Source organism: Mustela lutreola, chromosome 12 (assembly GCF_030435805.1).
Source record: "Mustela lutreola isolate mMusLut2 chromosome 12, mMusLut2.pri, whole genome shotgun sequence".
In the NCBI taxonomy this organism is placed as follows: Eukaryota; Metazoa; Chordata; class Mammalia; order Carnivora; family Mustelidae; genus Mustela; species Mustela lutreola.
Window position 1 is genome coordinate 6,758,683 of NC_081301.1, and position 11,195 is coordinate 6,769,877.

At 58.2% G+C, this 11,195-nt stretch overlaps 2 protein-coding genes across 2 annotated transcripts; one reads left to right on the forward strand and one right to left on the reverse strand.

Annotated features, from left to right (window-relative positions):
* The first annotated feature begins 325 nt into the window (after positions 1-325).
* SPOUT1 (SPOUT domain containing methyltransferase 1) lies at positions 326-8,350 on the forward strand. Its single transcript, XM_059143110.1, has 12 exons — positions 326-410; positions 966-1,011; positions 1,261-1,386; positions 2,987-3,146; positions 3,373-3,462; positions 3,582-3,631; positions 3,841-3,971; positions 5,453-5,525; positions 5,630-5,728; positions 6,253-6,355; positions 6,538-6,685; positions 7,564-8,350. The coding sequence occupies exons 1-12, from the start codon at positions 375-377 to the stop codon at positions 7,630-7,632; spliced, it is 1,131 nt and encodes a 376-aa protein (XP_058999093.1). The 5' UTR covers positions 326-374; the 3' UTR covers positions 7,633-8,350.
* On the reverse strand, positions 7,726-11,094 carry ENDOG (endonuclease G). Its single transcript, XM_059143111.1, has 3 exons — positions 10,354-11,094; positions 9,300-9,409; positions 7,726-8,066 (listed from the first exon to the last, which is right to left on the reverse strand). The coding sequence occupies exons 1-3, from the start codon at positions 10,864-10,866 to the stop codon at positions 7,784-7,786; spliced, it is 906 nt and encodes a 301-aa protein (XP_058999094.1). The 5' UTR covers positions 10,867-11,094; the 3' UTR covers positions 7,726-7,783.
* Positions 11,095-11,195: the final 101 nt, after the last annotated feature.

An 11,195-nucleotide genomic window follows, 5' to 3' on the forward strand; every position in this document is an offset into this window, starting at 1 on the left:
CAGCTCTGAATCACACTTCAGCTCTGGGCCTCAGGGTCCCCACGTAAAATAAAATCGAGCTGAGTTTTAAGTGTCGCGCTCGTGTGGAATCGGAGGGCGGCTCTCCGGTCGTCCAAGGATCCGGGACAGTACTGCACAAGTTGCCCTTTGGACCCCCGAAGCCTGCGACAAGACCCCTCCCCGGCTCGAGCCCCACTGCCTGCGCGCACTCTGCTCAACGAGCCTGCGAGTCCCAGGCCAAGCGCTCGCAAAGCCTCCGGACGCCTAGCCACGCCCCCGCACGGCATTGGCTCTCCGATTGGACGGCTCGGAGGCGGTGTGGCCGGAAGGGGTGAGTCTGATTGGCAGGGCGTGGCCGACAGTGTGCGACGAACATGGCGGAGCGCGTGAAGAAGCGACCCTGCGGCCCGGTAAGTGGCTGGAGCTGGGGTCTCGGGCAGGACAGGGGGGTGGGGGCGCGAGAACGGAACGTGTTGGGGCCCGTGGCGGGGCCAGGCCGAGCCTCCCGCTCCCTGCTCGTCGCTGATCCGAGGCCGGGAGCCCCGAGGTGCCGCATGCTGGTGGCCGCGTGCGCTCCTGCCGGGGTAGGAACAGGGGGTAGGTGCCAGGGTCCGAGCCAGGGCTGGGACAGCCTCAGGTAACCCTTGCGGCTACTCCGACCGAGGCTTGGATTCAGGGGGTGGGACCCTGCCCGCCCTCTCGAGCCCTTCCGTGGCGCATCTCCTCTGACAACCAGGGCGGCCGTAGGCAGGTCTCCCCCTGAGCTTCAGTTTCCTCTTCTCTCCTGTCAGACGCGATTCAACAACTTGAGGGCCTGCAGAGTGTCAGACTCAGTCCTACTCTGCCAGCCGCGGCAGTGTGGGGGCGTTCCGTGGTTTCCTCACTACCCCCGTTGATAGGCAGGACCCTCTCCCAGCCGTGATCATTCAGCCTCAATCCTATACCTCTTTCGAGTCCTGCTCTAGGGTGAACATGGCCAAAGAGTCGAGTGGCGAAAATGGAAGCAGCAGAGTAAGTAAAGGGCTGGAGGGGAGGGGATCTGTTTAGCCTTGGCCGAGGGCGCTGCCCAACCTGGGGAGAGCCTTCGGGTTTGTCCCTCTGGGTCGCCCAGCACCCAAAGCGGGAAAGGAAGGGCTCACTAAGCAACGCTGGAGAGCCCAGGCTGACCTTCCCGGGAGGGCACCATCTCCAGGACTGCTCCATGTCCTTCTCCCTCCAAGTCCCTCTCCCCTCTACCAATCCAAGTGTCCTCTTCTCCAGAGAAAGAGGAGAAAAAGAAGTGGAAAGATCTCAAGCTGATGAAAAAACTGGAGCGGCAGCGGGCACAGGAGGAACAGGCAAAGCTCCAGCGGGAAGAAGAGGCAGCTGCACAGAGGGAGGACCAGGGTGAGCAGGCTGGGTCGTGGGCAGGGAAGAGAATGTCATATCTGGAAGAGTTGTTAGAGACCAGTGGGTCCCGAGGGAGAAACTGAGGCCCAGAGAATGGGAAAACCTGAGTCCTAACCTCATACTTAGTTAGATTTCAGTCTTTTGGAGCCTAAACATCACATATCATAACTTTACACCTCCAGAAATCATCATCAGAATGACAGATATATATATATTTTTTTCTTTTTTTAAAAGATTTTATTTATTTATTTGACAGGCAGTGATCACAAGTAGGCAGAGAGAGAGAGGTGGAAGCAAGGCCCCTGCTGAGCAGAGAGCCTGATTCGGTGGTTGATCCGAGACCCCAGGATCATGACCTGAGCTGAAGGCAGAGGATTTAACCCACTGAGCCACCCAGGCAACCCCTATTTTTTTTTACCCCTATTTTTTTTTTTTTTTTACTTTTTATTGAGCATTTTCTGTGTGCTTTAATTGAGTTTTTCATTTACTTATTTTGATTCTCTTTTTTAAGGAAGCTCTACACCCAACATGAGGCTTGAATTCACAACCCTGAGATCAAGAGTTTCATGCTCTATCAACTAAGCCAGCCAGGCACCCCTTATTTTGATTATAATAAGAGTTTGCCTTTTTTTTTCTCTTGTTAAATAATACCTGTTCAAAACAGCCCCCCTCCTGAAAATGCAGAATACTGTAAAAAAGAAAAATCCCAGCAAACCTGGCAGTGTAAGTTTTTCCAGATGTTATGTTATATCAAATCATAGATACGTATGCAGAGAATATGTAGTTACAGTTTTACAGAAGTGAGACCACTTTATCCATTAGCTTCTGGACGTGGTTTTTCTCATTCCACATTGTGCCCTGTGTGTTCTTCCACATCAGTACATCTGGATCTACCCTAACAAATTGTATCTTTTCTCCTTGTCTAGACTCAAACCTCAGGACGGTTAGGGTGTCATAATGTGCCTTCTAAGCCCATTGGTTACCAGTGATGATGGTGACAGTGGGGACAGAAACAGCATGTGAGCTGTTTCAGACACCAAGGAAATGTTTCCTGAGTGTTCCCTTATGTGGCTCCCTTTGGGCGACTCTGGGAGGGAGAATATGGTGATCTCCCTGGAGTTAAACAGCCTAAACCCAGATCTCAGCTGTCTTGCCTTTTGTGTGACCTTGGGCCACATGTTTGATCTCTCTGGGTCCCACCTCTCAATGGGGATCATAGTAATAGTTCTTAGGGTTATGGGGTGAATGCATACAGAAAAGGTCTAATAATATTAGTTCTTTTTATTATCCCCATTTGCCAGCTGGAGAACCAAGGGAATAACGGGCAGAGATAGCATATGAACTTGGCCAGTGCCTCTAACCACTCTCCAGCCTTGCCCAGCGGTGTGCCCTGCTCACAGGAGCCTTGGGGACCACAAGGTCCATTTTCCTCCTGGGTAGATTGAGGCCTGGAAAGAGGAGTTGGATCTATTTTGCTGGCCTCAAAATTCCTCCCAGGGGGAAAGTTCTCTAACTCTGGGCTCTGGGATTAGAGGGAGGGAGGGAAAGCTCAGCCCTAGCCTCTCAGACTGACCATGAATGCCCTTCCACTTCCCAGGTCGGCCCTACACCCTGAGCGTGGCCCTGCCCGGCTCTATCCTGGACAATGCCCAGTCACCAGAACTTCGCACCTACCTGGCTGGCCAGATCGCCAGGGCCTGCACCATCTTCTGTGTGGATGAGATTGTAGTGTTCGATGAAGAAGGCCAGGATGCCAAGTGAGGGGCCATCCAACAGTGCATGGGTCCTCAGCAAGGAGGGAGGGACTGCTAGGATTGACTTTGCTTGGTCCTTGTCGCTGCCTACCTGCCTGGGCTGAGAACACTGTCCCTGGTGAATCTGGTGGGAAAAGTCACAAAGCAGGGGCACTGCAAGGGTCAGATTGGGTAGAGGAACTCTCGAAGGGACCAGTAGGCTCTGGAAACCCTGTCTTTCTCTTTCCAGGACCGTGGAGGGAGAATTCAGGGGAGTCGGCAAGAAAGGGCAGGCGTGCGTGCAGCTTGCTCGGATCCTGCAGTACCTGGAGTGTCCACAGTGAGGGCGTGAAGGGCGGACTTCCCTGAACTTGACAGGGATGGGCAGGGTGGTCGAGGTGCAGGTGAGGCAGGGGCAGCCTCCCCCACAAACTTCCTGAGGTCCATGTTCTTTACTAGGTACCTAAGAAAAGCGTTCTTCCCCAAGCATCAGGATCTCCAGTTTGCAGGTAAGGCTGCAAGGGGGTACTGACCCCCATTTCTCAGGGTTCATCTCCCAGACCCTGAGAAATGGCTGCGCAGTTGAGAAAACTGGCCCAGGCAGGGCAAGGCCTGTGCCTGGTGGAGAGTGGCAGGTCTGTGGCAGGCCTGAAACTTGGACCGGGCCTCCAGTGTTCCTGCCATACCACTAGGTGCCTTTGCGTCTCCCAACACACAGGGCTTCTGAACCCCTTGGACAGCCCTCACCACATGCGTCAGGATGAGGAGTCCGAGTTCAGAGAAGGCATCGTGGTGGACCGGCCCACCCGGCCAGGCCATGGGTCCTTTGTCAACTGTGGCATGAAGAAGGTAGGGATGGGGAGAGCAGGCTGGGACATACGTTCTGGACACGCGGCGGCCACAGAGGGCAGGCAGGGTCTAGGGAGTCCTGGACCCAGGCATCTGTGCCTGCAGTTCGCCCATGATGTAGATTTGGGCCAAAGAAGTGCTCCCAAACAGGGGTTGGTAGCTAAAGCCTAGAGCAAATGTACTGTTTCTTTTCTTTCTTTTTTTTTTTAAAGATTTTATTTATTTATTTGACAGAGAGAGATCACAGTAGACAGAGAGGCAGGCAGAGAGAGAGAGAGGAGGAAGCAGGCTCCCTGCCGAGCAGAGAGCCCGATGCGGGACTCGATCCCAGGACCCTGAGATCATGACCCGAGCCGAAGGCAGTGGCTCAATCCACTGAGCCACCCAGGCGCCCCCCAAATGTACTGTTTCTTAAAAAGTAAATGAACAGAAGGTAGTCCTCATGCTTAGACCCAAAACAACCCAACCAAAACCCTATAGAAATAAGTTCAGAATCCCTCTGGGGCAGCTCTGTCAGGACGCAGAGCCACACTGGGATTGGCGCCTTCGTCTGCCACCTGCTTACTCTCAAATCTTCTGGAGTCGAGACAGAAACCCTTCCAGGTGGACGGTCCCCTCTCCTCAAAAAGCAGACCAGCAATGACAGGCTAAATGCAGACCAGGATGACCTAGACCAAGACCCAGACGAAAGGAGAAAACAGGAGAGAGAAACCTCAGAAGGGAAAGAAAGTGCCCTATCCTGAATTCAGAGTTGGCACGAAACACAGACATTGGTTGTCATTCGTCACAGACAATTGACCCCACGCCGGGCCCGGGGCTGTGTCACAGGGGCTGTTTATGGAGGGTTTGCTCTTTGACGGAGGAGAGAACCGAGGCTCGTAGAGGTTAAGTGGCTGCGCAAACTGCTGTAGCTAGGAAGTGGCATAGCCACATGTGTTCAAAACAGAAGACTGGGATTTCATCTCGCGAACTATTTCCTGCTCTGTGCCAGGCCCAGAGCATTTATCTTTGTGGTAGTGTGTGTGGTAGTGTGGTAGTGTGTCTTGTGGTAGTTGTTTTGCAAGAATGGTCTCTCGTTTTTAAAGATTTATTTATTTGAAAGAGAGAGAGAGAGAGCCTACTCCTGATCATGTGGGGGGTGGGCAGGGCAGAGGGAGAGGGAGAGAGTCTTGAAGCAGACTCAATCCACACTAAGTGCTGAGTCCCACTTGGGACTCGATCCCAGGACTCAGATCTTGCGCTTGAGTGGAAATCCAGAGTTGGTCCCTTAACCGACTGAGCCACCCAGGCACACCACAAATGGTCTCTTGAGAGCAGGCCTGGCCCAGGTGTCAGAGAAAGGGGACAAAGGACCCCTTTGACCTGGACCCCTCGGGTACCTTGCCAGCTGCCCAGATCCCCCTGCCCCCAGCATCTGGGAGAACAGGGACACCTGCTGGCCCTCTGGGGAATAGCACCCATTTCTCCTGGCTTCTCCCCAGGAGGTGAAGATTGACAAGAACTTGGAGCCTGGACTTCGGGTGACGGTCCAGCTGAACCAGAAACAGCTCCCAGGTATCTGGAAACCTCCCAGCCTGGCCAGCCGGAGGGCTCAGAGCCGCCTCCTGCTACGCCTTGTCCCTTGCCCCATCTTCACAGCCTCTCCACTTCCTCTTCAGAAAGCAAGACCTACCGGGGAAAAGTCGTGTCGTCGCAGGACCCTCGCACCAAAGCCGGTCTGTACTGGGGCTACACAGTCCGACTGGCCTCCTGCCTCAGTAAGTGCAGCGCTTCCTCCTTTGAAGAGCTGACCCTCTCTGGGAGGCCACAGAGAACCTTGCCTGACACAAAAGGCAGACCAGGGTCCTTGTCCTTCTACATTACTGTGTGTCCTTAGGCAAATGCCTTCCCTTTTCTGGGCCTTGATCTTCCTGACTGTGCTGCTTAGAATACCGTAAAGGACTCCTGAGAAAAAGGGTCGTGATCACTAGAAATGTCTGCCGTGGGGTTGGGAATAGAACAAAAGGACCAGATGGGTATAGGGTGTAATACGTGGTCTCAGATCTCCTGCCCACCCATCTTCTGCTTTGTGTCCCCCGTCTAGCACAGGTGTGGTTTTTCCCTCCTGAGTCGCAGACGTCTCAGGAATGGTGGATGTGTGTTGTGTGGCTGGGTGTGGCTCCCTTACCTGAGTCCCCTTCTCCGGCCCAAACCCTCCCACACTCCCCAAGTACGTAGATACACGTAGCCCAGTGGCTGTGGCATTGGAGCAGGACCCCCAGTGACCTGGTTTCTCCCCTAGGTGCTGTGTTTGCTGAGGCCCCCTTCCAAGACGGGTATGACCTGACCATTGGGACGTCAGAGAGAGGCTCGGATGTGACCTCTGCCCAGCTTCCCAGCTTCAGGTGGGTACAGCCTGGGGCCAGGACCAGGGTAGCGGGAGTGGAGCCGGAAACAAGTCTGGTGGGGGGCAGAGCTGTACAGACAGGGCCCCTACTGTGTCCCAGGAGTTGGGAGCTGAAGGCCCTCGTTAGCTAGATTCGGTGTGGCCCGGTGAGCAGTGACCGATTCCCTCCTGTGGTGCCAGGCATGCTCTCGTGGTGTTTGGGGGCCTCCAGGGGCTGGAAGCTGGAGTGGAGGCTGACCCCAACCTAGAGGTGGCTGAACCCAGCGTCCTCTTCGATCTGTATGTCAACACCTGTCCTAGCCAGGGCAGCCGCACCATCCGCACTGAGGTGAGCCTGCCTGCCTCCCGCTCCTGCCCCAGGCTGCTCTCAGGGTTCTGCTGCCAGCCAGGGTCTGTCCCAGCAGGGGTGGTCTCGAGCCAGCCTTCCCTGGAGATGGTTTCCTGACAGCCTCAGCCTCGCACCATTGTGAATTCCAGCAGGGATAGTGTAGGGGTGAGCTGGGCGTCCAGAATCCTGGGTGCGGTTGCCCACCCAGCTGTTCCCAGGCTGGGTGACCCAGGAGACCCTGGCCGTCCCGGCTCTGGGCCTGTTTCCCTAGCTGTATGCTCAGTGTTCCACTTCCTCACACGTGACCATGGTGGGCAGGGCAGCCCTCCACACTGGGCCTCACTGGCCCCTCAGTGCTGTGGGGGGCAGTATGCAGCCAGCTCTGGGAGACTCAGTCCTGGGAGGTCTGCATGCTAGAGGCCCTTGGCTTCTAGTAGTCTCCAAGGGAGGACTACACAGGTGGACTGCTCCAGTCTGTCCCTGAGGGCACACCCTACCAGCAGGAACCCCTAAACCCACCCTGTCCTGTGGGCTGAGAACTTCCCTAATCCTGACCCTGACCTTGACTGTGAAAGGTAGGTATTATCATATCAGGAGCACATTTACAGAGGGGAAGAGTGAGAAGCAGAGAGGCAAGGCCCTTCCGGCCAGGGTGGGGGGAGTGGGGTGGGGGTAAGGCATGCAGCCAGCCCACAGCAGATGGGCAGGATGGGGGGGAGCTTGTTCTTAACTTCTCTGGGGCCATGCAGAGGGCAGCGAGCCCCTGGCGGTGGGTCCCGGACAGTCGAGCCCTGCGAGGTTGGCAGGGTGGGTGAGGCTGGCAGCCAGGCACCTGGCAGCCTCCCGACCCCAGCCCGTGGCCGCACTTCCCCCTCCAGGAGGCCATCCTCATCTCTCTGGCCGCCCTGCAGCCTGGCCTCACCCAGGCGGGCGCCCGGCCCAGCTGAAGGTGCCATCAGGCAGAAGACAGCAAGGCAAGCAGGAGGGAAGCTAAAGGCTCCTGAGGGTCCCCTGGGACAGACACAGCCAGGACTTCTGTCTCCAAAAATCACCACCTTTAATGTGACCCAGCCCCCCCAGTCCGGCGGGGTACAGCCTTCACTTGCAGCCTGCAGTGATGGCCTTGACGCTGCCTGCCCGCGCCAGAATATTTGGCACAAAGAGCAGCCCCGAAGCTCGTTCGATGCTCTCAATGGGCACCAGGAAGCGTTCTAGCGGGACCGCCTCGTCCACGGGGGCGTTGGGCATCACGTAGGAGCGCAGTTCGATTTGCCCGCCTGCTGCCTCCAGGATCAGTACCTTGAAGAAGTGGGTGGGCACCGCCACGTGGTTCTTGCCGATGACCTGGTACTTCACATAGGACTTCCCATCAGCCTCCGTCCTGCGGGCAGAGCGGGGCACACGTGGCCTTTCTGAGCTCCCAAGGGGTCTGGTCGGACCAGAGGCTGCACCTCCAGGAAGCCTTCCCTGACCTGACTTGCACCTGACTTGCACCTTGTGTCAGCCCGTAGCACTGCCCCCTCAGCAGGAGGCGTCCATGCCCTTCCTGGCTCCCCCAGGAGGCAGGAGGTGCTCCCTGCTGGGTAGACACACCCTTCCCCTGTTTTCCTCAGGCCCAGCAACAGGTCAGCAGGGTGGGGGTGGCAATAAATGCTGTTAAGAGAACCAGGCCTCGTGGGCATTCACCTTCATTCGTGCAGACCCGGAGTTCCGGTCTGCCTCCCCTGTGGACGGTGGGCGCCAAGTGGGCTAGACCCTGAATTCCCGGTGCACTGGGCCTGGGGCGTGCACTGGGCCTGGGGCATGCACTGGGCCTGGGGCCCAGATCACGGGACGGAGGACTTCCCATCCTCCCCTTAGCAGAGCCTACTCCTTCCAGCAGGCCGCAGGAGGCACTTGCTAATGATCGGTGCCTCGGTCAGCCCGTGCCAAGCGCCTACTGCAATGACCCCCCATCCCCCCCTTTGACCCCTAAGCAGCCACGAGGGAGGGAATGGCTATTATGCCCACTTTCCAGGGTCCTTTGCCCATGGCACCCAGAGACCAGGTATCAGGGCCTGGGTTCCATCTGAAGCCTGTGGACTCCAGGGCTGATGGCTTCCCTTTGCCTCCCCAGTCTGTCTTCAGTGGGCAGAAAACTCACTGAGCATGCCCAGGGGAGCTCGATCCCTTCTACCTCGGAGGTGGGGCTGCAGAGGGACAAGAGTGAAGACTCGGGATCAGGGAGATGGAGGTCAAACCCTGGCTTCGGGAGAAGGGTGAGGAGGGTTGTTCCACGTAGAGGAGACTGAAAGCAAGAGCCTGGTGCAAGGCTTTCTATCTGGACAGAAGGGGAGTCAGGAGCACATGGCAAGAGGTGAGGAGAGAGGAACAGAGGCAGGTTTGGGGCCTGCTGCCAGGGGCAGAAGAGACCATCTTGGCGGGTATCCCACAGGCCTCTAGCTATAGAAGTGCAGGGGACGGACACCCTTGGCAAGAAACCAGATGATGTGACTTGGGACTGCAGGTGGACCCAGAAGCTGAGGCGGGCCTGGAGGGTGAGTGGCAGGAGGAGGCCTCAGGTGAATGGTAGGCCCTGGCATCCCCAGTACCCCGACCCAAGTTCTAGCCTTACCTGGGCAGGAAGAGCGGCCCTGTGCATACGTAGACATTTTGGTAGGTGCGGGTCAGGCTGCGGCTGTACTTCTCCAGGTTGTTCCAGGCATTCTGGTTGAGATGGGGCACCTGGTTGAAGAAGTGGGGCTCAGACTGTCAGATGCTAAGGCAATGGGTTCAAGGAAGGAGAGACCCCTTTAGGCCACCTGGCCATGAGGGTGGAGCCGAACAGAGCTCAGGGGGTGCTAGCCTGCCCCCAGACGGAATGGGAGGACTAACATCCCAGGCCTCAAAACAGCTTCTCGGATCCAAAAAGCCACACCAAGGAAAGAGGCACTTCTCCCTCTTCAGAGAGTAACAAGCTCCCCGTGCCCATCCCCAGGGGCCCATGGGAAGGCGCCTGGCCAGCCCTACCCTCTCCTTTTTGAACCTTATGCAGATCCCAGCTGAACTCCTGGGTCTGCTCTTGAGCTCTCCTGTTGTGTCAAGTCAAATGGGCAGGGAACTGTGACACTGGGAGAGCAAAAGTCAGATTGCAGACTCAGACCCCCTGGGCCTTATCCAGAGCCCAAGTCAAGTCTCCAGGCCCTACTTGAACAGGGCCTGAAAGAGGGCACACAGTGACTGCTAACAGCTGGCTTTGCAAATGAACTTCCTCTGACTCCTGGGAGGCAAGGCAGCATAGTAGGGACAATGGCTCAGGGTCCTCTAGATAAACTGCCCGAGTTTTCTGCTGTGTGACAATGGGCCAGTCCCTTTGCCTCTCTGTGCCTCAGTTCCCTGCTGAATGCCTGCCAAGGGCCGGGAAATGTGCTCAGTACATTGTACGCATTGTCTTCGGTTCCTTGGCGCTGCAAGGAAACTGAAGTTCAGGGAGGTGCCCAGAGGCCCACAGTTAAGGTCGGACTGCGGAGCGGGTGCTGGGTGGCCCGGTGTTCAGTGCCTCCCACCAGGGGCGCGCGGACTGAGCAGCCAAGCGCCTGAGCCGCAGCGCGCGCTCGGCAGCTTCCCCGCTCCGCGCAGCGCAAGCCAAGGCTCCGAGAGTCTTTGAGGGGGCGGGGCGCGGCCGCTACCTGGGGCGCGACGTTGCTCAGGTAGAAGGTGTCCTCCATGGCCTTCTGGCTCCAGCGGTGGTTGGCGGCGGCGGCGAGGTGGCCGCGGTCGAAGCCACTGCCGCGGTAGTCGGCGTTGGTGGCGCGGTGGTACGCGTGCACCGAATCGTCCTCGCGGAAGTCGCACGAGCTGCGGTCGCCGTCGCCACGGAGCCGCTCGGGCCGCAGCTGCTCGACCACCCAGAGCGCGCAGCGGGTGCGCGGGTCGTAGCACAGCACGTACGACTCGCGGCTCTTGAGCTGCGCCAGCCCCGGCAGCCCGTACTTGGCCAGCTCGCCGGTGCCCACCGGGGCCCCGGGCTTCGCGGGCACCGCGGGCAGCTCGGCTGCCGCGGCCACGGGCAGCACGGGCAGCCGGCCCAGCAGCCCCGGCGCCTCCCGCGCGTCCGGCCGCCGTCGGCGCCTCCAGCTCTCGGCGGCCGCGCCCAGCCCCGCGCCCAGCGCCAGGGTCAGGCCTGCCCGCAGCGCTTGCATGGCGGAGAGCGCGGCCGGAGCGGAGGCTGAGAGCGGCCCTCTGCGCCGGGGGAACGCCGCGACCTCCGGCGGCCGACCGCCAGGCTCTTAAAGGGGCCGCGCCGGTCTACGGGGCCCACCGCGGGAAGGAGGCCGGATAGGGGCGCGAGAGGGTGGGATCCTCGTCGTTTCCATTCACGGACGCTTTGAAAATCTAGGGAACCCCAAGAGAGTGGGTCAGGACTGGCGCCGAGCGAATGTCCCGGAGCCCTTTCTTTGCCCTTTTAAGACGCGCGCCGCGAGAGAGGGGGCGGGACCGTGCGGGCGTATCCCCTCGCTCCTGGTTCGTG